We start from the raw sequence: 24,506 nt of genomic DNA, 5'->3' as shown, positions 1-24,506 counted from the left end.
CCCGTGTAGTTCTGGGCTGATTCCTCACCGTTCTCATGATCATTGCAACTCCACGAGGTGAGATCTTGCATGGAGCCCCAGGCCGAGGGATATTGACAGTTCTTTTGTGTTTCTTCCATTTGCGAATAATCGCACCAAATGTTGTCACCTTCTCACCAAGCTGCTTGGCGATGGTCTTGTATTCCAGCCTTGTGTAGGTCTACAATCTTGTCCCTGACATCCTTGGAGAGCTCTTTGGTCTTGGCCATGGTGGAGAGTTTGGAATCTGATTGATTGCTTCTGTAGACAGGTGTCTTTTTTACAGGTAACAAGCTGCGGTTAGGAGCACTCCCGTTAAGAGTGTGCTCCTAATCTCAGCTCATTACCTGTATAAAAGACACCTGGGAGCCAGAAATCTTTCTGATTGAGAGGGGGTCAAATACTTATTTCCCTCATTAAAATGCAAATAATTTTATAACATTTTTGACATGCGTATTTCTGGATTTTTTTGTTGTTATTCTGTCTCTCACTGTTCAAATAAACCTACCATTAAAATTATAGACTGACAATTTCTTTGTAAGTGGGCAAACGTACAAAATCAGCAGGGGATCAAATACTTTTTTCCCCCACTGTATATTTACCCCAAAAAAGATATGGAGGATTGGAAATGATGCAGACAACTTCATTGATGGAAGCAACAATCTTTCCGCAATATTAAACTGATCCACCCTAAAAAATAAAATAAAAATGTAAAAAAATATATCATGGTCCAAACACACCAAGACAGTCATGAAGAGGGCACGACAAAGCCTATTCCCCCTCAGGAGACTGAAAAGATTTGGCATGGGTCCACAGATCCTCAAAAAATTCTACAGCTGCACCATCGAGAGCATCCTGACTGGTTGCATCACTGCCTGGTATGGCAACTGCTCAGCCTCCGACCGCAAGGCACCACAGAGTGTGTACGGCCCAGTACATCACTGGGGCCAAGCTTCCTGCAATCCAGGGCCTCTATACCAGGCGGTGTCAGAGGAAGGCCCTAAAAATTGTCAAAGACTCCAGCCACCCTAGTCATAGACTGTTCTCTCTGCTACCGCACGGCAAGCGGTACAGGAGCGCCATGTCTAGGTCCAAAAGGCTTCTTAACAGCTTCTACCCCCTCGCCATAAGACTCCTGAACAGCTAATCAAACGGCTCCCCAGACTATTTCTGCTGCTACTCTCTGTTTATTATCTGTGCATAGTCACTTTAACTCTACGTACATGTACATATTACCTCAATTACATTGACTAACCTGTGCCCCCACACATTGACTCTGTTATTTTACTGCTGCTCTTTATAACAATTTTTTTTCCTTATCTATTTTTTACTTAACACTTATTTTTCTTAAAACTGCATCGTTGGTTAAGGGCTTGTAAGTAAGCATTTCACTGTAAGGTTTACACCTGTTGTATTCGGCTCATGTGACAAATACAATTTGATTTGATTTTGAGTGGGCAATATGGGTGAAAGGCCTTGCTTTTCCCAGGACTTGCAGAGCATGAGCATGCCAGCTGTGGACATGCAGTGTCCCTGTGTCTGGCTTCATAAAGCATTATAGCATTCGGCTTTTAGAAAAGTGTTACCAATATTCCCGACACCAAACATGAGTCAAACAAATTTGGGGTTAAAGACAAATTTGGTAAACAATCTCAGAATAAAGGGTCACACACATAGCTCATTCCTGAAATTGCTGGTAATATCCATTACAAAACGACAGCTGGCTTTGTGCCAATTACATAACGTATGAATAAAGTTTGAAGAGAGGTCGACTGCTTTTGCTTTTACGGAGGATGTTTGAGTATGCCAGGTGATTTCTTGGAAGCAGGAAAACAACTGACTCAAGCAATGTCAATGTTTAAACGCTGGCTTCATAGGTAATACTCATACTGTAAATTTGACCTATGAATGAATATGACCCACATTACAGAGTTCCAAGTAGTAATGGATTCTTAAGTTATAAAACGTATACCTGGGCTTTACCTACATACCTTACTTTTTTTCTGTGACTTTATTTAAATGCTGCAAAGTTAAAGACTTCAAGTGTTACCCTTTTTTCTGAGACATTAGATTGTTTGATTGGATGTCATGACATATATTATACCCAGATAGCACACATAAGTCTCGCCGATGTTGTACACATGATACATAGGGAAAATGTTGTATGGAGAGTGTTTGCTAACTGGCAAGACGTTGGTAAGACTATCTGGGTAGTCAACAGTCTAAATTGGTCAAATTTCATCAAATAATCTGCTTCACCCACATTTTACTGGTGTTTGAATTTGAATGTCTGGAGCGTGAATCAGAAGTGCAGAGAAAGTTAATGTTTCCCCTGTCACCACTAAAATTGTGATCACAATGCACCATCTAGAGGTCAAAGTGTGCTGTTATAGTTATTTTCTATGTAAACGCCTGCCACATCGTTTTTATCCCAGTGGCGGTTCTAGACCATTTCAACTGGGGGGGGCCAAGCTGGGGCCAGTTGTACTGTTAGAGGGGCCAGTTACAATAGACGTTATTGTTGTCGTATCGTTTTCTTCACTGCATTGCAGGCATTAGCAGGCAAAAGACCATGTTTATAATCATCATCGTTGCCACTGTCTAATAACGGATGTAAAAAAAAGAATGATAGCAAAAATTAGTTATGTAAAAATTATTTCATACTCCACATTTAGGGGGGCCACAAGGGGGTCCAAAATTGTTGTCACAGGGGCTCTGCCCCCCCCCCCCCCCCAGAACCGCTAGTGTTTTATCCATGCCCACGGTTGTTCCTTGGGATAAGTAAAGGCACGCGGTAGAAGGAAGAACGCTAGAGACCAAAACAAAACATTTCCATCCATACCTTGCATTTTCCCAAATGTGCATATGAAGTTGCATTAAAATGGATTTTTTTGTGAGCGATTGCAGCCAGCCTGACCAGATGGATAGCATCAACATCAATGATAGTTGCATTGTTTCTGGAGGTAATTAAACTGTGAATTATAACAAGTGTTATTGCTATTTTACAACGCTGACTTTACATTTTTTTTTTTACCTTTATTTAACTAGTCAAGTCAGTTAAGATTCTTATTTACAATGACGGCCTAGGAACAGTGAGTTAATTGCGTTGTTCAGGGGCAGAACAACACATTTTTACCTTGTCAGCTCGGGGATTTAATCTAGCAACCTTTCTGGTTACTGGCCCAACGCTCTAACCACTAGGCTCTAACCACTAGGCTACCTGCTGCCCCACTGGGTTGGGTTGAAGTAGTGTGTGTCTATCATAAGCTTAGTGTGGTTATCTAAGGGTTTAAGAAATTACTATTGAGATACTTCGCTACATGACATTTGTGCTAGTTGGCAACTAAAAAAAGATGCTGCAAAGCTAGCTCTATTGATTCCAGAGGCCAGTCGTCATTCAGGGCAGGTGGGGCAGAGCCTGTTTTGAGCCCTACCTGTTGCTAGGTTGAAAAGAAACGGGGAGGGACCTACCAGATTTTTTTCAATAGAAATTCTTGTTTTCGTTACAAAATGTTTTCCGTTTGGAGTAAATGGTTTCAGTTGCAACAGACGAAGTGTTTTGCAACAGTCTGCGTAATGAATACACCCCTGGTTATAACATGCATCCTGTGTCCTGATCTTGTCCTCATTCTTTTTGCTCCTACATTTTCAGACTTGTCTACACATGGTGTTAAAATTGATTTTATCCATCCACTGTGTATGCATTGTGACCAGATTTCCCGGCCCCCCTGTAAGACGCATAGCCTGCTGATGCCATAAGTCAATGGATCCAGCTATAAATTATTTTAGAGGGCAGAATAATCATTTAAATGGATTCACTGTCCAGAGCCATCTACACTTGTAAGATATGCAGATACAACGCGTGCCTGACTACCTCTGAAGATGGGCAGGAGGATCTGATCACATTCAGATCACAATGCATCTTAGTTTTTTGCCCCCATTTTTGTTATATCCAATTGGTAGTTACAACCTTGTCTCATCCCTGCAACGAGGCGAAGGTTGAGGCACGCATCCTCTGAAACGTGACCTGCCAAGCCGTGCTGCTTCATAACACACTGCTCACTTAACCCTGGAAGTCAGCCTTACCAATGTGCTGAAGGATTCCAACTTCTGTCAAATTAACGTAAAATATTGGCATTTTAGCTAACCTTAACCTTATTCCTAACCTTAACCTAATTCTCCTAACCTGCTACTTTAATTATCCTAACCTGTTGTATAAGTTCTCCTAACCTGCTACAAAAAGTCAAATCTGATGTTAATTTGACCAAAGCTGGATCCCTTCTAGCCATGACCTGTTTTCTCTGACACATTGGTAAGGCTGACTTCTGGGTTAGGCGAGCAGTGTGTTAAGAAGCAGCGTGTCTTGTTTCCGAGGACCGAACTCAGCTTGCTTATTTACTCAAAATACCAATTAGTGAAAAAAAGGATCAGAATTAGGCTGCCTGCGTAAATGTAGCCAATTCATCTTATGTATATGTTGGGTTGGTGAGATCTAATATTATGGGTTACATACAAACAGACTCAGTAAAAAAGATGGTGGATGCAGATTTGTATGTTTATTACTATGAAATGTGTTTCTCGCAGGCTTCCACATAGGCCTGTCTCATATTCTTCACAAAAGTCAGTGAGATATACAGTACTTCTCTTGAATCACTTCCATATCTGTAACAGCTATGCATAGCATTATTTCCTTATTGGGCAAAAATAACATACACCTTTGTTTTCCATGATCCTCATAGAAAAAACAAGTATAGAATTGATTGTAACCTCAGCCTTGTGTTAAACCCTTCATCATGACAAATATTGTACAATTTAACAGTGGATTCAGTGGTGTGTAATGTGACAAGTGTGAGTCTGAAACCTTCATGATGCTCAGTTTAAGTCTAAGATTAGGCTTTTACATTTTTCCAACATATATTCACTAGTAAACAAAACAATGCATTTCCATTATACACATACACTGAGTGTACAAAACATTAGGAACATTAGGGTGCTTCAAAGGGTGAGTGGGCATGACAAACAATTCAAGATATGCAATGCTGCTGGGTTATTCCACGTTCAACAGTTTCCGTGTGTACCAAGAATGGTCCACCACCCAAAGGTCATCCAGCCAACTTGACACAACTGTGGGAAGCATTGGAGTCAACATGGGCCATATCCCTGTGGATGCTTTCGATACCTTGTAGAGTCCATGCCCCGACGACTTGAGGCTCTTCTGATTCAATATTAGGAAGGTGTTCCTAATGTTTTGTACACTCAGTGTAGTCCTGTACCTTGGGATTTCACAATCCTGATTTCATGAAAGTATACTGAACAAAAATGTAAATGTATAGTGTTGGTCCCATGCTTCATGAGAAAGATCCCAGAAATGTTCCATACACACAAAAAGCTTATTTCTCTCAAATTGTGCACACATTTGTTTACATCCCTTTTAGTGAGCATTTCTCCTTTGTCAAGATAATTCATCCACTTGACAGGTGTGGCATATTAAGAAGCTGATTAAACAGGTGCACCTTGTTCTGGGGACAATAAAATGCCACTCTAAAATGTTTAGTTTTGTCATACAATGCCACAGATGTCTTAAGTTTTGAGGGAGTGTGCAATTGGAATGCTGACTGCAGGAATGTTGAACAGAGCTCTACCCAGAGAATTTAATGTTAATTTCTCTACCATAAAACGTCTCCAACATAATTTTAGAGAATTTGTCAGTATGTCCAACCGGCCTCACAACAACAGACCACGTGTAACCATGCCAACCCAGGACCTCCACATCCGGCTTCTTCACCTGCAGGATCGTCTGAGGAGATGAGGAGTATTTCTTCTGTCCTGTAATAAAGCCCTTTTGTTGGGAAAAACTCATTCTGATTGGCTGGGCCAGGCCCACCCACGGCTGCGCTCATTGCCCAGTAATGTGAAATCCATAAATTAGTGCCTAATTAATTTATTTAAATTGACTGATTTCCTTCTATGAGCTGTAACTAAGTAAAATCTTTGAAACGGTTGCATTTTGCGTTAACATTTTTGTTCAGCATAGCTTTCATTCTTCATTTTATATAATAAACACTTATTTTGTCAATCAATCTTTAACTCTTGACTTGGCCAACCTGTAGTCAGGTGTAAGGTTGCTGTGGGGTTAAAGACAGAAAGAGCACCACTGTAAAGTAAATGTACCTTAAAAACACACAAGTATGCATGTATATGCGCACACACAGACACACAGGATACAGCGAAGGCACAGGTGATGTAGTGTATCTACACAGATGCTGTGCTAGCCTCACAGTCACACCCTGATGTGGATCAGCTTGTGGTAGAACTCATAGTCCTCTGGTACAGTATCTGATGGGAAAAAGAAAGGAAGGTTATAAGATAACCAGGAAGCCATAACAATGTAAATGTAATTAATTCAAGAGGTTAAATTCCAAATGAAGAAAATTCTGTTCTGAGAAGGTTGACATACCGTTGCAGCGATAGCCCAGGTTGGACCAGATGATTTGCTCCTGGGAGAAGCAGAAGACGCCCAGCCTCCCGCCCCTCATTGAGGTATCCACCAGCACGCCCGAGTCTGCCACCAATGTCATGCCTTCATACAGTCTCACTCTGTGGCATAGATATACACAATGAAGAGCCATACAGATCTCTCTATAATCATCTGAATTATATACAGATACTGTATAGCCATAAAGAGCTATAGATCTATCTCTATACAGTAAAAGGCTCAATGAAACAGTGAGGAAGGCCCTACTTAATAAACTTCCATCTTCTCTAACTTTGCTGTTGAATTATAGACACCTGAGTTGCCTAACTTTTTCACATGATTGGTTAACTTGATGTTCCTAGGGCCTCCACCGAGCTACTGAATGTATATATATGTACAGTCGTGGCCAAAAGTTTTGAGAATGACACAAATATTAATTTCCACAAAGCTTGTTGCTTCAGTCTCTTTAGATATTTTTGTCAGATGTTACTATGGAATACTGAAGTATAATTACAAGCATTTCATAAGTGTCAAAGGCTTTTATTGACAATTACATGAAGTTGATGCAAAGAGTCAATATTTGCCGTGTTGACCCTTCTTTTTCAAGGCCTCTGCAATCCGCCCTGGAATGCTGTCAATTAACTTCTGGGCCACATCCTGACTGATGGCAGCCCATTCTTGCATAATCAATGCTTGGAGTTTGTCAGAATTTGTGGGTTTTTGTTTCTCCACCCGCCTCTTGAGGATTGACCATAAGTTCTCAATGGGATTAAGGTCTGGGGAGGTTCCTGGCCATGGACCCAAAATATCAATGTTTTGTTCCCTGAGCCACTTAGTTATCACTAACAATGATTCCAAGCACCACCCTCCTTTTGAAGCTTCCAGTCTGTTATTTGAACTCAATCAGCATGACAGAGTGATCTCCAGTCTTGTCCTCGTCAACACTCACACCTGTGTTAACGAGAGAATCACTGACATGATGTCAGCTGGTCCTTTTGTGGCAGGGCTGAAATGCAGTAGAAATGTTTTTGGGGGATTCAGTTCATTTGCATGGCAAAGAGGGAATTTGCAATTAATTGCAATTCATCTGATCACTCTTCATAACATTCTGGAGTATATGCAAATTGCCATCATACAAACTGAGGCAGCAGACTTTGTGAAAATTAATATTAGTGTCATTCTCAAAACTTTTGGCCACGACTGTATATAGTGCATTCAGAAAGTATTCAGACTTGAATACTTGACTTTTTCCACGTTTTGTTACTTTACAGCCTTATTCCAAAATTGATTAAGTCGTTTTTTCCCCGCATCAAAACGGGAAAAAACAGGTTTAGACATTTTTGCAAATGTATAAAAAAAAACCCGGAAATATTACATTTACATAAGTATTCAGACCCTTCACACAGTACTTTGTTGAAGCACCTTTGGCAACGAATACATCCTCAAGTCTTCTTGGATATGACGCTACAATCTTGGCACACCTGTGTTTGGGGAGTTTCTCACATTCCTCTCTGCAGATTCTCTCAAGCTCTGTCAGGTTGGATGGGGAGCTTTGCTGCACAGCTATTTTCAGGTCTCTCCAGTGATGTTCGATCGGGTTCAAGTCCGGGCTCTGGCTGGGCCACTCAAGGACATTCAGAGACTTTTCCCAAAGCCACTCCCGCATTGTCTTCGCTGTGGGCTTAGGGTTGTTGTCTTATTGGAAGGTGAACCTTTGCCCCAGTTTGAGGTTCTGAGCACTCTGGGGCAGGTTTTTATCAAGGATCTCTCTGTACTTTGCCTCGATCCTGACTAGTGTCCCAGTCCCTGCTGCTGAAAAACATCCCCACAGCATTACATTTACATTTTACATTTAAGTCATTTAGCAGACGCTCTTATCCAGAGCGACTTACAAATTGGTGCATTCACCTTATGATATCCAGTGGAACAACCACTTTACAATAGTGCATCTAAATATTTTAAGGGGGGGGTTAGAAGGATTACTTTATCCTATCCTAGGTATTCCTTAAAGAGGTGGGGTTTCAGGTGTCTCCGGAAGGTGGTGATTGACTCCGCTGTCCTGGCGTCGTGAGGGAGCTTGTTCCACCATTGGGATGCCAGAGCAGCGAACAGTTTTGACTGGGCTGAGCGGGAACTGTGCTTCCTCAGAGGTAGGGGGGCCAGCAGGCCAGAGGTGGATGAACGCAGTGCCCTTGTTTGGGTGTAGGGCCTGATCAGAGCCTGAAGGTATGGAGGTGCCGTTCCCTTCACAGCTCCGTAGGCAATCACCATGGTCTTGTAGCGGATGCGAGCTTCAACTGGAAGCCAGTGGAGAGAGCGGAGGAGCGGGGTGACGTGAGAGAACTTGGGAAGTTTGAACACCATGATTCTGCCACCACCATGCTTCACCGTAGGAATGGTGCCAGGTTTCCTCCAGATGTGATACTTGGCATTCAGGCCAAGAAGTTCAATCTTGGTTTCATCAGACCAGAGAATCTTGTTTCTCGTGGTCTGAGAGTCTTTAGGTGCTATTGGCAAACTGCAAGCGGGCTGTCTTTTACCTTTTACTGAGGAGTGGCTTCCATCTGGCTACTCTACCATAAAGTACTGATTGATGGAGTGCTGCAGAGATGGTTGTCCTTCTGGGAGGTTCTCCCATCTCCACAGAGGAAGTCTGGAACTCTGTCAGAGTGACCATCGGGTTCTTGGTCACCTCTCTGACCAAGGCCCTTCTCCCCTGATTGCTCAGTTTGGCTGGGCGGCCAGCTCTAGGAAGAGTCTTGGTGGTTCCAAACTTCTTCCACTTAAGAATGATGGAGGGCACTGTGTTCTTGGGGACCTTCAATGCTGCAGAATTTTTTTTATACCTTTCCCTAGATCTGTGCCTCAACAAAATCCTGTCTTGGGGCTCTACAATCATGTCCAATCAATTTAATTTAGCAGAGGTGGACTCCAATCATGTTGTAGAAACATCTCAAGGATGACCAATGGAAACAGGATGCACCTGAGTTTAATTTCGAGTTTCATAGCAAAGGGTCTGAATACTTATGTAATTAAGGTATTTCCGTTTTTATTTGTAATAAATTTGCAAACATTTCTAAAAACCTGTTTTCTCTTTGTCATTATGGGGTATTGTGTGTAGATTGCTGAGAAAAAAATGCATATTTAATCCAATTTTAGAATAAAGCTGTAACGTAACAAAATGTGGAAAAAGTCAAGGGGTCTGAATACTTTCCGAAGGCACTGTATTCACATATACACTATCGTTCAAAAGTTTGGGGTCACTTATAAATGTCCTTGTTTTTTAAAGAAAAGCACATTTGTTGTCCACTAAAATAACATCAAATTGATCTTAAATACAGTGTAGACATTGTTAATGTTGTAAATGACTACTGTAGCTGGAAACGGCTGATTTTGAATGGATTATCTACATAGGCGTACAGAGGCCCATTATCAGCAACCATCACTCCTGTGTTCAAATGGCACGTTGTGTTAGCTAATCCAAGTTGATCATTTTAAAAGGCTAATTAATCATTAGAAAACCCTTTTGCAATTATGTTCGCACAGCTGAAAGCTTTTGTGCTGATTAAAGAAGCAATAAAACTGGCCTTCTTTAGACTAGTTGAGTGTCTGGAGCATCAGTATTTGTGGGTTCGATTACAGGCTCAAAATGGCCAGAAACAAATAACTTTCTTCTGAAACTCGTCAGTCTATTATTGTTATGAGGAATGAAAGCCATTCCATGCGAGAAATTGCCAAGAACCTGAAGATCCCGTACAACGCTGTGTATTACTCCCTTCACAGAACAGCGAAAACTGGCTCTAACCAGAATAGGAAGAGTGGGAGGCCCCGGTGCACAACTGAGCAAGAGGACAAGTACATTAGAGTGTCTAGTTTGAGATTCAGACGCATCACAAGTCCTCGACTGGCAGCTTCATTAAACAGTACCCGCAAAACACCAGTCTCAACATCAACAGTGAAGAGGCGACTCCGGGATACCAGTGGTTGTGTGAATATTTGTTTTGTCTTATGCAGCTGTATTACCCAATGGGTGAATAAACTTGGTTAAAGCTTTACTAATCTTCTGTGAGTTTTACTAACAATACACACACACACAATAACTCGGTGGAGGCCTAGGAGATATATATATATATATATATATATATATATATATATACATACACACTGAACAAAAAAATAAACGCAACATGTAAAATGTTGGTCCCGTGTTTCATGAGCTGCAATAAAATATCCCAGAAATGTTCCATACGCACAAAAAACGTATTTTTCTCAAATTTTGTGCACACATTTTTTTACATCCCTGTTAGTGAGCATTTCTCCTTTGCCAAAATAATCCATCTGATATGTGTTTACATCCCTGCTAGTGAGCATTTCTCCTTTGCCAAGATAGTCCATCCACCTGACAGGTATGGCATATCAAGAAGCTGATTAAACAGCATGATCATTACCCAGGTGCACCTTGTGCTGGAGACAATAAAAGGCCACTTTTAAAATATGCAGTTTTGTCATACAACACAATGCCACCGATGTCTCAAGTTTTGATGGAGCATGCAATTGTCATGCTGACTGCAGGAATGTCCACCAGAGCTGTTGACACAGAATTGATAGTTCATTTCTATACCATAAGCTGCCTCCAAAGTCATTTTAGAGAATTTGGCAGTACGTCCAACCAGCCTCACAACCGCAGACCTCGCGTAACCACGCCAGCCCAGGACCTCCACATCCGGCTTCTTCACCTGTGGGATCGTCTGAGTGAGAGGTGGGGGGGTGATGCGGAGTATTTCTGTCTGTAATAAAGCCCTTTTGTGGGGAAAAATTCATTCTGATGGACTGGGCCTGGCTCCCCAGTGGGTAGGCCTGGCTGCACCCCTGCCCAGTCATGTGAAATCCATAGATTAGGACCAAATGAATTTATTTCAATTGACTGACTTCTTTGAAATTGTTTCATTTATATTTTTGTTCAGTATATTTTTGTTCAGTATATATATATATATATACTTTTTGGGGTGTGTAAAATGTGTATATTTATAGGTCTCTACATCTCAAAATGTCTTCCCTGTTAAAATAAAGGTTAAATAAATATAATAAATTGGCAGAAGAATACAACTAGGAGTAGAGCATGTGTGGCTGTAATGCCCTTTGACGTTTTGCTCACTTGATGTAGCCCACCTGCGGGCGGTGGCTGAGGTGCCAGCGGTAGGATGTCTTGTCCCTCCACCCCACATTCCGGGGGTCCTTCCACAGCAGGGTGACCTCACCCGGGGTGTCGCCCGTGTGCCACAGGGCATTCCGGAGGTACTCGCCTGGACCCGTATGTGACTTCACTGCCTGTAGAGAAAAGCGAGTAAAGTCAAGTGTGTGGCTGTGGTAATCTAATATCTATTACATTTGGAGTTGAGGCATGTAGCTGGAACTACACAACTGGATGGCGTGGGATTATTGACACAAGACTACTTTGAAGGTTGAAAAACATCTGACAAACGTCTGATGTTGGTGTAATGTCCCTTTAAAGCCAACTGGTTCAGTTTCCTGTGTGCCCCACCTTTAGTTGCAGGCCTGGCTGAGCCATGGCCCTAAAAGGCAGCGACTGCCAGTAGGTTTGCTCCGTCTGTTTCCACATGACCACGTAGAAGCTGGACGAGTCCTGGTAACCGAAAATGAAGCCCACGTAGTCATCGTCTGTGGCCGTGTTGATGTGGAACGTCCCTTCAAAGTCTACCCCGTTAAAGGCTGTGTAGCCTGGTGGGGATTGGGTGGAGGGAGAGAGCAAGATACTTGACTTTTCATGTTCTTTTTTTGAGACATCTTCACTTAAAAAGGAGAGAAAGTGGAATAAAGAGGGGGGGGGGGGCAGAGAAAGACAGACAGAAAGATACACCACAGAGTGGCAGAAGGAGGTTTACAGACTTACCTATGGCCAAACCAGGGTCACTGTTCATGGTTTGAACAATTTCCATACCCTAAAAATAAATTCCAGAACAATGCTAAATTAATTGAAGTACATATAATATAATGTTTGTTTTCTATATGGGAATATTCCAAATGGTCACCCGATTGAGCACAATCCACTTGGGTTCGATTTGGGCATCGTCCTCCGGGTTCAGGATGACCGTCTGATAGTTTCTGAAGTCGGTCATTGTGACTTCAGCGCTCTCTGGACACACGTCAATCAAGTCTATCACGGAGTCGTTGTCAAAGTCATTCTCGCACATGTCACCAACGCCATTTCCTGATTGGATAAGGGGGACACAAAAATACACAAACATACACCACTCTGAGAACACAGATGGGGATGGGAGTATAGCGGAAGTAGGTTACTGAAGTATGACATACAGTATAGGTTAGGACAAACATAGGTGGCCTGTGGTAGTTTGCCAGCAGTCCAATAAAATGCCAAACCATTTGAAACAGTATACGAAATTCTACTCTAACTTTAATTTCCAGTAAAAAGTTCTACCCCTCTGTGTGTGTCTGAAAAGTTACAGATTGTGCCTTTTAATCCTGGTAACCTTCTCACGTGTGAGTTTCAACTATCTTGAACATTCGCACCAGTGTGAGTTTCTTTATGCACATGTCAGAATGTACTGACTCACTGTTCCAAAATGTGATTCAAACCAAGCCATGCTGTCTGCTAATTATCTATAGGCTATGTTTCAACTAGTCAATTTCAAATTATTTTGAATTGAGTTTGAATTGAGGCGTGTTCCACCTCCACCTCCAAATAGACTACATATAAGTAGTCCATTTCACTGTTGCGGACAATTTACGTTTGAGGCTTTACTGAGCAGGACAAACTTCTCTCTTCAATGAAAGCCCAAGCACAAACTTTTTCCTCCCTGGCACATTTTCCAGCTTCCTTCACTACTAATAATAACTTTGGACATGTGTGCATTCCTATCAAAGTAAATGCCTTATTACGCTATCATTATAGTTTCTGTATATCGTGTTGTCGTTTCTAATGTAGCACACCGCATGTATGTATGGAGCATAATGTGTTAACTGTTTTATTCACGTTTTCAAGTACTGGTGACAAATCATGCATTCCGATTCTTGCATAGATTATAATGGACACATATGTGTGTAAAATACTTTTTTGAAGGATGTACTTATTATGATGAGCTAATGCTAAGCTATTTGCCAGCTACATTTAAACTAAGTTTTTCACAATTCCTGACATTTAATCCTAGTAAAAATTCCCTGTCTTAGTCAGTTAGGATCACCACTTTATTTTAAGAATGTGAAATGTCAGAATAATAGTAGAGAGAATGATTTATTTCAGCTTTTATTTCTTTCATCACATTCCCAGTGGGTCAGAAGTTTGCATACACTCAATTAGTATTTGGTAGCATTGCCTTTAAACTGTTTAACTTGGGTCAAACGTTTTGGGTAGCCTTCCACAAGCTCCCCACAATAAGTTGGGTGATTTTGGCCCATTCCTCCTGACAGAGCTGGTGTAACTGAGTCAGGTTTGTAGGCCTCCTTGCTCGCACACGCTTTTTCAGTTCTGCCCACACATTTTCTATGGAATTGAGGTCAGGGCTTTGTGGTGGCCACACCAATACCTCGACTTTGTTGTCCTTAAGCCATTTTTCCACAACTTTGGAAGCATGCTTGGGGTCATTGTCCATTTGGAAGACCCATTTGCGACCAAGCTTTAACTTCCTGACTGATGTCTTGAGATGTTGCCTCAATATATCTACATTATTTTCCTCCCTCATGATGCCATCTATTTTGTGAAGTGCACCAGTTCCTCCTGCAGCAAAGCATCCCCACAACATGATACTGCCACCCCCATGCTTCACGGTTGGGATGGTGTTCTTCGGCTTCCAAGCCTCCCCCTTTTTCCTCCAAACATAACGATGGTCATTATGGCCAAACAGTTCTATTTTTGTTTCATCAGACCAGAAGACATTTCTCCAAAAAGTATTATCTTTGTCCCCATGTGCAGTTGCAAACCGTAGTCTGGCTTTTTTATGGCGGTTTTGGAGCAGTGGCTTCTTCCTTGCTGAGCGGCCTTTCAAGTTATGTCGGTATAGGACTGATTTTGCTGTTGATATAGATACTTTTGTACCTGTTTCCTCCAGCATCTTCACAAGGTCCTTTGCTGCTGTTCTGGGATTGATTTGCACTTTTCGCACCAAAGTACGTACATCTCTAGGAGACAGAATGCGTCTCCTTTCTGAGCGGTATGACGGCTGCGTGGTCCCATGTTGTTTATACTTCTGTACTATTGTTTGTTCAGATGAACATGGTACCTTCAGGCGTTTGGAAATTGCTCCCAAGGATGAACCGGACTTGTGGAGGTCTACAATTGTCTTTCTTAGGTCTTGGCTGATTTCTTTTGATTTTCCCATGATGTCAAGCAAAGAGGCACTGAGTTTGAAGGTAGGCCTTGAAATACATCCACAGGTACACCTCCAATTCACTCAAATGATGTCAATTAGCCCATCAGAAGCTTCTAAAGCCATAAAATAATTTTCTGGAATTTTCCAAGCTGTTTAAAGGCACAGTCAACTTAGTGTATGTAAACTTCCGACCCACTGGAATTGTGATACAGTGAATTATAAGTGAAATAATCTGTCTGTAAACAATTGTTGGAAAAATTACTTGTGTCATGCACAAAATATGCATGCTTTGTGCATGCACAAACTATAGTTTGTTAACAAGAAATGTGTGGAGTGGTTGAAAAACGAGTTATAATGACTCCAACCTTAGTGTATGTAAACTTCCGACTTCAACTGTATGTGTGGCACCATGTTTGTTGACCTCATACAATGCATTCACGTAAACGTCTGTTAGACCAAAGGTGTTATAACAAAACGAGGTGAAGGGATGGTTCACTCGTCTTTCGAGTAAACTTTCGGAATTGAATGATGAAGTGAATGATGTTAGACGACACACCCCCTTCAACATGCATAGTGCAAACAGACCCAACTCATCTTGTAACCTCTTATCTTTGGTTGACGTGAACAAACAAACAAACATGGCAGCGCGCACAAACTACCCATCGTCGGATTACTTTTATTCGATTTTTAGAAAGGGTTTTACTAAATTATTTAGATCACTGGAGAGGTCACCAGTGATGTGATGAATTGTAAATAGTAAATGCTATTAGCTAATTCATATTATGGTTTCTGTCATCCGAGAGTTAGCTAAATATGACTGCTTGTGTTAGGTCACTCTTTCCCCAGTTAACACTACGACTAATGTGGCCAGCTCAAACACTGACTGTTGCATCAATCGTAACTGTACCTTCTAAATAAGTGTTCTAGTCACGCGTGCGCGTACGCTGCAGGGACCACTGTAGAATGATCACACCCATGTGTTCATACGTGTCAAAGGTTTAAAACTCTGTGCTTCAAAGCATTTCTTTCCCTGGAACTCCTTCCATACCATCAGTGTCTGTTTGGCTGGGGTTAGGGATGAGACGACAGTTATCCGGCCCGGGAGGTCTCGCATCTGGAATGCCATCGTTGTCGTCGTCATCGTCGCATTCGTTGCCGATGCCGTCATTGTCTGAGTCCAGCTGGGAGCTGTTAGGGACGTCTGGACAGTTGTCCCTTGAATCCTGGTGGCCGTCCCCATCCCTGGACAAGATTGGGACATTAGGAGAAGGCTCAAGTATACAACCTGAGATCATGGACAGGTTGTATACTTATTGTAAAATTATGTTTTTTACACGTCTTGTTAGTGACAAGAAAAAGACAGCTTTACCTTGTTCAGCCTGGTTGTTATCTGGTTATATAACCAGATAACAATCCCAAAATAGCTTCTTTATGTTGTTCTGAAGTTCCCTAAACCAGAAAACTAGTAAGAGCACTCACATGTCCTGGTTGTTGTCACACACATCTCCCACCAGGTCGTTGTCTATATCAGACTGAACGGGGAAAAGAGGTTTCAAAGACTTCCTCAATAAACTATATTTTTATTTCAACTCTCTAGAATGCAATTCTTGACCTCTGACCTGCATGGGGTCGTTGACTTCCGGGCAGCTGTCACAGGCGTCCCCCACTCGATCCCCATCCCGGTCAGTCTGCATAGGGTTGGGCACCTTGGGACAGTTGTCCAGCACGTTTGGGATACCTGGCGAGAGGACAAGGAGGCGGAAGATGAGCGATTCAATTATGGTTGTGGGCCGGTATTCACAAAGGGTCTCAGAGTAGAGTGCTGATGATCTAGGATTAAGTCCTCCCTGTTCATATACTCTTATTCATTATGATTGACAGGCAAAAGTGATCCTATATCAGCACTCCTACTCTGAGATTCTTTGTGAATACGGACCCTAACCCTAACCCTAAATCAGACAAGGAACATAATCAATAATATTAACCAATCAATTAACTACCAGGTGGGAAAAAAACCCAGCAGTACTTTGGTCCTTGTGGGACAGTAATTAGCCTACCATCCCCATCAATGTCATTGTCACAGGTGTCCCCAGCCCCGTTTCCATCTGTGTCCTTCTGGCTTCCATTGGGAACGTTGGGGCAGTTGTCACATGTGTCCCCATATGAGTCTGTGTCCGAGTTCTGTTGATCCTTGTTGGGGACCAGGCAGCAGTTGTCCTAGAAAAACGAAGAGGAAAATCTAAATGGTGTGAAGTGGAAACAGGGAGATTTCATTTTGCCTACTGAACATGATCACACACTGACAAAATACAAGCACAGAATTTCTAAACCCAGAGGCGCAACCATCGCAAGACGTCCGGGAACACAACAGCCCGACCATGGTTTAACGAGTCAAAGAGAGAAGTGAAAAATTCTTCCTTACTTGTTAATTTTCTGAAAATGTAAAGGCACAACCTTGATTCGAGCCAATGTCTTAAGTAGTTGAACATGTTATTACTTCAACCTCGTGAAATTGGCAAACTGACAAATTTTTCGTCAAAAACAACTTCATATTGAAGGAGTACCTTTGATTTGACGGCCTGCACATGCACAGTTTGGCATGAGACGACCGTTAGACCTGATGACATGTGTCTACGCGTGAGCTTAGCTAGGCAACGTCACCATGACATCGCCTACAAGTGTGATCGGGGATTTCTGTTGGAGAAACACTTTTAGCCTATCTTCATAATGTACTGTCTTTGATACAAGGCTAGACTGACCTCCACGTTCCTGATGCCGTCTCCGTCCGCATCTTCATCACACTGGTCACCTATACCGTCTCCGTCTGCGTCCTCCTGGCCAGAGTTGGGCGTGTTCACACAGTTGTCCTGCATAGGGAACACAACACACGATGATTGTGGTAAGTAAGACATTTTGTTAGTGTGTGTGTGTGTGTGTGTGTGTGTGTGTGTGTGTGTGTGTGTGTGTGTGTGTGTGTGTGTTAACATGCTTACGGCTCGGCAGTGATAGTTATTGTCTATGCAGGGGAGAGGCTGGTCGGGGTAGCCATCGATGTCTGTGTCTGGACCACATGTATGCCCATTACCTGCCCAGCCCACATTACACTGTAAGGGAAGAGATATTCAGAGAGAATATACCAAGTGGTAAAAGATTGGAATATGATTTCTTAATGATGTCATACTGTATAACCAGATTACATCCAACTGGTCTCTGTTACAACCAGATAAAGAAGTATTTTCCATGGCAACACATTTTGGGGAAAATGTCATATTTTGGTTGTTATCTTTTTCATGTTGCTAAAAAGACATTGAAGGGAAAAAAATGACATATTGGTTCCCTTACCCCGTAAGCAGTTTAGGGTCAAAGTATGACAGAAATCCATGCGTTGGTTTAGTTTAGTTTCCACATGCAATATTTTAGCGTTTCTGGCACAAATCTTATTCAAGTCATGGGACCGATATTAGCATTTTTCGCCCATCATGTTCAAATAAACTATAAGGGACGTTGTTGAGGTTCACAATCAATTTTAGATAATTTTGGAGGATTTGGACATGATGCACGAAAAATGATAATATCGGTCCCATGACTTGAATGGGATTTGTGCCACAAATGCTAAAACATTAGCATGTGGAAACAATGACAGGGAAACTTAACCAAAGCATGAATTGCTGGAAACCAATGTGTCATTTTGTAATTTGGGTGAACTATCCCTTTAACAACTTCCTTTTAAAAGCGTCTTTAGCCTATCGAGATGTGCTATGCGTGTCTTACCTCGCAGGAGACGCTGGCAGCACCCTTTATGACACAGTGGGCGTTGACGTCACAGGGGTTGAAGCCCAGCGTGGCGCAGGACCTCCGCAGGAAACAGCCCACCGTCTGGTTGCCTACGAAGCTCTCCTTACACGGACCACACCTGAACGAGCCCTTTGGTGGGAGGGTGAGATGGAGGAGGGAGTTGGGGTAAGACAGAAGGAGAGAGAGAGGGAGACAGAGAGAAAGACAGAAAGGGAATCATGCATTTCTTTTAAGTGATAAAAAAATATTTCACCTAGCAACCTCTGACTCCCTTTCCACTACTGACCTCTGTGTTGATGCAGACAGAGTTGGGCACGCAGGACTTGGAGAGGTCAGCACACTCATCCACATCTATGCACTTCTACATAGATAGAACACATCAATTTAAGGACAAAACATCAATTTAAGGACAAAACATATCAGACCACCTATTATGATGGCCATAGAGGCAATCACTTTGACACAGTGCACATCCATGTATACAGTAGGTGAGAAGAGGTGTCAATAGTGGTGGTGGTGTGTGCTTGCTGTGTATGTGTGTGTGCACAATGTTTATGTATGTGTGTAGGGTTAGGGAAAATAGGATTATTAATGGTCAAACATTTTACACTCCAAAAAGTCCTGACGTTTCACAAAAACAAAGTGTGTGTGTGTCAGGGTGTCTCATGTTGGTCAGACCTGCTTGTGGCTCTTGGCAAACTCCACCCCAAGCCCGCTAAGGAGGGGTCCTGAGAAGCCGACGGGACATGGTTCACAGGTGAAGCCCTTTGCCATGTTTACGCACCCCTCGGGCGAGAAACAAGGCTGGGCTAGAGCACACTTAGACATAGAGAGAGAGACAGAAAGTAACAATACATATGTCAGTGTATTTGTGTTTTTGTCACACATCAACTTTCTAATTGTTACTCTGCAGCTGGGTCGTCTGAGGAAATATTGTTCCACCTTAGCTGCAAAGCTTTTGGGAAACTCAACCAAGAATGTTTAAGAAATGATGGGAGCATATCATGCTATCATCTTGTGGTGCTAAAGAAATATAAATAAGACCCTTAGAATACCTCGTCAATGTCCTGGCAGTGGGTGCCATTCCCTGTCATGCCATCTGGGCAGGCACCACAACGGTACCCTGGGTACTCCCAGGTCTCTGTACAGGCCAAGCCCTTATAGCAGGGGTTGGGCTTGCAGCGGGAGTGGGTCTCGTAGAAGCCTGGTTAACAAAGATATAGAGCATACCAGAGCTGGGTTCAAAATAGGATTTGAAATCTTTTAGCATGCCTTCGAGCCTGCAAAGAGTGCCATTTGGGTAGGGTTTGCACTTAAATGGGCAATCTGCAGTTGGTACATACATTTCTGAACTTAGAAATTAATTATATGCATCCATTGATTCTTGAAGAATATAACTTAGAAATGCTTAATGAGCTCAGGTCAACTGTCACATCCCATCAGAACCCAAAATATAAGCTACTCCAATGTTTGTAAACAAATTAAATGTAAACACACACTGTATAGCCAAACTATCATTTTGGTATCATTGATGGTCAGTCCTTGCATCAATAGCTCTGTCTATGAATTTGAGAGTGGTTACATTTCTCCAGCCCCTTTCCTCAGCTTTTTACCGGAACAGTGGCGGGGAACTCTTATTTTGCTAAATTGAAAGGGGCAATTTTTCCATTGGTTCCATTGCGCCAGGCTGTCAGGAATCCCGCTTCCTGAGTCTGTTTCTGCCTGAGATGACTGTGTTGGTTTAAGTGTTGTCTAAGGTTCCTGTACGCACCCTGTCTGGTTGCCAGGCAACGAGGTTAGGCGGGAGATCTATTTATTACCCGCACCTGCATCTCATCAACCTTCTGCACACCTGGTCCTGATCATCACCTCTTCTTAAACCCTGACCTGACATCCATTCCCTGCCGGATCGTTAGCAACGAACAGTATGTTGTGCCAGCGTATCAGCCTCATGTTTCCTGAGATAGTTTTGTTGTTTTGTACTTGTTGCTGGTTACTCACTCCCGTTTACTCTGTCTACAGTCATTCTCCCGGAACATTCAACTCCCTTGCCTGGCCGTCGGTGGATACAGTGACGTCATTGGATCAACCCATTTACTCTCATCAACTCACCTCCGCTGCCGTTCCGTCTCCTGGATTATTCAATTTACACATCAAGACTACCAATAAATACTCACCTTCATTTTACTCACCTTGTCCTGGTCTGCTTCTGGGTTCTGTCTTAAAGAATCATTACACAGGCAAGATCAATCAAACACAGCTAAAGTACTTCATATATTTCAATCTCTCTCTCTCTCTCTCTCTCTCTCTGATTTCCTGTGCTTCTCATCTCTTTGTGTTTATCTTTTCTTTATATTAATCTCCTCTGTTTTATACATGGAGGCCCAGCCTGCTCTTCATGCACTCACCACATACTTGGCACTCCAGGATAGTGTTCCTAATCAGAGACATCTCCTTTACCTGTGAAGACCACAAACATACAGCAGTCACCAGAATTGTTTAATGTATTCAACTCTAAATGTAGTATACTGCAGTTGCTCTATAGAACAGTAGTGTACTGCAGTTGCTCTATAGAACAGTAGTGTACTGCAGTTGCTCTATAGAACAGTAGTGTACTGCAGTTGCTCTATAGAACAGTAGTGTACTGCAGTTGCTCTATAGAACAGTAGTGTACTGCAGTTGCTCTATAGAACAGTAGTGTACTGCAGTTGCTCTATAGAATAGTAGTGTACTGCAGTTGCTCTATAGAACAGTAGTGTACTGCAGTTGCTCTATAGAACAGTAGTGTACTGCAGTTGCTCTATAGAACAGTAGTGTACTGCAGTTGCTCTATTGAACAGTAGTGTACTGCAGTTGCTCTATTGAACAGTAGTGTACTGCAGTTGCTCTATTGAACAGTAGTGTACTGCAGTTGCTCTATAGAACAGAAGTGTACTGCAGTTGCTCTATAGAACAGTAGTGTACTGCAGTTGCTCTATAGAACAGTAGTGTACTGCAGTTGCTCTATTGAACAGTAGTGTACTGCAGTTGCTCTATTGAACAGTAGTGTACTGCAGTTTCTCTATAGAACAGTAGTGTACTGCAGTTGCTCTATAGAACAGTAGTGTACTGCATTGCTCTATAGAACAGTAGTGTACTGCAGTTGCTCTATTGAACAGTAGTGTACTGCAGTTGCTCTATAGAACAGTAGTGTACTGCAGTTGCTCTATTGAACAGTAGTGTACTGCAGTTGCTCTATAGAACAGTAGTGTACTGCAGTTGCTCTATAGAACAGTAGTGTACTGCATTGCTCTATAGAACAGTAGTGTACTGCAGTTGCTCTATTGAACAGTAGTGTACTGCAGTTGCTCTATAGAACAGTAGTGTACTGCAGTTGCTCTATAGAACAGTAGTGTACTGCAGTTGCTCTATAGAACAGTAGTGTACTGCAGTTGCTCTATAGAACAGTAGTGTACTGCAGTTGCTCTATAGAACAGTAGTGTACTGCAGTTGCTCTATAGAACAGTAGTGTACTGCAGTTGCTCTATAGAACAGTAGTGTACTGCAGTTGCTCTATAGAATAGTAGTGTACTGCAGTTGCTCTATAGAACAGTAGTGTACTGCAGTTGCTCTATAGAACAGTAGTGTACTGCAGTTGCTCTATAGAACAGTAGTGTACTGCAGTTGCTCTATTGAACAGTAGTGTACTGCAGTTGCTCTATAGAACAGTAGTGTACTGCAGCTGTTCTATTGAACAGTAGTGTACTGCAGTTGCTCTATAGAACAGTAGTGTACTGCAGTTGCTCTATAGAACAGTAGTGTACTGCAGTTGCTTTATAGAACAGTAGTGTATTGCAGTTGCTCTATAGAACAGTAGTGTACTGCAGTTGCTCTATTGAACAGTAGTGTACTGCAGTTGCTCTATTGAACAGTAGTGTACTGCAGTTGCTCTATAGAACAGTAGTGTACTGCAGTTGCTCTGTAGAACAGTAGTGTACTGCATTGCTCTATAGAACAGTAGTGTACTGCAGTTGCTCTATTGAACAGTAGTGTACTGCAGTTGCTCTATAGAACAGTAGTGTACTGCAGTTGCTCTATAGAACAGTAGTGTACTGCAGTTGCTCTATAGAACAGTAGTGTACTGCAGTTGCTCTATAGAACAGTAGTGTACTGCAGTTGCTCTATAGAACAGTAGTGTACTGCAGTTGCTCTATAGAACAGTAGTGTACTGCAGTTGCTCTATAGAATAGTAGTGTACTGCAGTTGCTCTATAGAACAGTAGTGTACTGCAGTTGCTCTATAGAACAGTAGTGTACTGCAGTTGCTCTATTGAACAGTAGTGTACTGCAGTTGCTCTATAGAACAGTAGTGTACTGCAGCTGCTCTATTGAACAGTAGTGTACTGCAGTTGCTCTATAGAACAGTAGTGTACTGCAGTTGCTCTATAGAACAGTAGTGTACTGCAGTTGCTCTATAGAACAGTAGTGTATTGCAGTTGCTCTATAGAACAGTAGTGTGCTGCAGTTGCTCTATTGAACAGTAGTGTACTGCAGTTGCTCTATTGAACAGTAGTGTACTGCAGTTGCTCTATAGAACAGTAGTGTACTGCAGTTGCTCTATAGAACAGTAGTGTACTGCATTGCTCTATAGAACAGTAGTGTACTGCAGTTGCTCTATTGAACAGTAGTGTACTGCAGTTGCTCTATAGAACAGTAGTGTACTGCAGTTGCTCTATAGAACAGTAGTGTACTGCAGTTGCTCTATTGAACAGTAGTGTACTGCAGTTGCTCTATAGAACAGTAGTGTACTGCATTGCTCTATAGAACAGTAGTGTACTGCAGTTGCTCTATTGAACAGTAGTGTACTGCAGTTGCTCTATAGAACAGTAGTGTACTGCAGTTGCTCTATAGAACAGTAGTGTACTGCAGTTGCTCTATAGAACAGTAGTGTACTGCAGTTGCTCTATAGAACAGTAGTGTACTGCAGTTGCTCTATAGAACAGTAGTGTACTGCAGTTGCTCTATAGAACAGTAGTGTACTGCAGTTGCTCTATAGAACAGTAGTGTACTGCAGTTGCTCTATAGAACAGTAGTGTACTGCAGTTGCTCTATAGAACAGTAGTGTACTGCAGTTGCTCTATAGAACAGTAGTGTACTGCAGTTGCTCTATTGAACAGTAGTGTACTGCAGTTGCTCTATAGAACAGTAGTGTACTGTAGTTGCTCTATTGAACAGTAGTAGACTGTAGTTGCTCTATAGAACAGTAGTGTACTGTAGTTGCTCTATAGAACAGTAGTGTACTGCAGTTGCTCTATAGAACAATAGTGTACTGCAGTTGCTCTATAGAACAGTAGTGTACTGCAGTTGCTCTATAGAACAGTAGTGTACTGCAGTTGCTCTATAGAACAGTAGTGTACTGCAGTTGCTCTATAGAACAGTAGTGTACTGCAGTTGCTCTATAGAACAGTAGTGTACTGCAGTTGCTCTATAGAACAGTAGTGTACTGCAGTTGCTCTATTGAACAGTAGTGTACTGCAGTTGCTCTATAGAACAGTAGTGTACTGCAGTTGCTCTATTGAACAGTAGTAGACTGTAGTTGCTCTATAGAACAGTAGTGTACTGTTGTTGCTCTATAGAACAGTAGTGTACTGTAGTTGCTCTATAGAACAGTAGTGTACTGTAGTTGCTCTATTGAACAGTAGTGTACTGTAGTTGCTCTATAGAACAGTAGTATATTGTAGTTGCTCTATAGGACAGTAGTGTACTGTAGTTGCTCTATTGAACAGTAGTGTACTGTAGTTGCTCTATAGAACAGTAGTGTACTGTAGTTGCTCTATAGAACAGTAGTGTACTGTAGTTGCTATATAGAACAGTAGTGTACTGTAGTTGCTCTAT

At 42.1% G+C, this 24,506-nt stretch overlaps 1 protein-coding gene across 1 annotated transcript in view; it reads right to left on the bottom strand.

Annotated features, from left to right (window-relative positions):
- Positions 1–4,554: 4,554 nt before the first annotated feature.
- The window catches only part of LOC106570201 (thrombospondin-3b), a 41,518-nt gene continuing 21,566 nt past the window's right edge, over positions 4,555–24,506 (bottom strand). The window contains exons 7-23 of the mRNA XM_014142279.2: positions 21,042–21,093; positions 19,689–19,837; positions 19,312–19,452; positions 18,920–18,994; positions 18,610–18,762; positions 17,832–17,942; positions 17,598–17,705; positions 16,896–17,055; positions 16,458–16,576; positions 16,318–16,370; positions 15,887–16,080; positions 12,544–12,722; positions 12,405–12,453; positions 12,036–12,232; positions 11,649–11,821; positions 6,476–6,615; positions 4,555–6,354 (exon numbers count right to left, since the gene is read on the bottom strand). Of these exons, the coding sequence (XP_013997754.1) occupies positions 6,299–6,354; positions 6,476–6,615; positions 11,649–11,821; positions 12,036–12,232; positions 12,405–12,453; positions 12,544–12,722; positions 15,887–16,080; positions 16,318–16,370; positions 16,458–16,576; positions 16,896–17,055; positions 17,598–17,705; positions 17,832–17,942; positions 18,610–18,762; positions 18,920–18,994; positions 19,312–19,452; positions 19,689–19,837; positions 21,042–21,093 (2,109 nt within the window). The 3' untranslated portion in view covers positions 4,555–6,298. The remainder of the gene's footprint in view (positions 6,355–6,475; positions 6,616–11,648; positions 11,822–12,035; positions 12,233–12,404; positions 12,454–12,543; positions 12,723–15,886; positions 16,081–16,317; positions 16,371–16,457; positions 16,577–16,895; positions 17,056–17,597; positions 17,706–17,831; positions 17,943–18,609; positions 18,763–18,919; positions 18,995–19,311; positions 19,453–19,688; positions 19,838–21,041; positions 21,094–24,506) is intronic.

Source organism: Salmo salar, chromosome ssa14, assembly GCF_905237065.1.
Source record: "Salmo salar chromosome ssa14, Ssal_v3.1, whole genome shotgun sequence".
Lineage (NCBI taxonomy): Eukaryota > Metazoa > Chordata > Actinopteri > Salmoniformes > Salmonidae > Salmo > Salmo salar.
The sequence above is the reverse complement of the archived record's forward strand: the minus strand, read 5'-3'. Positions and strand labels throughout refer to the sequence as shown.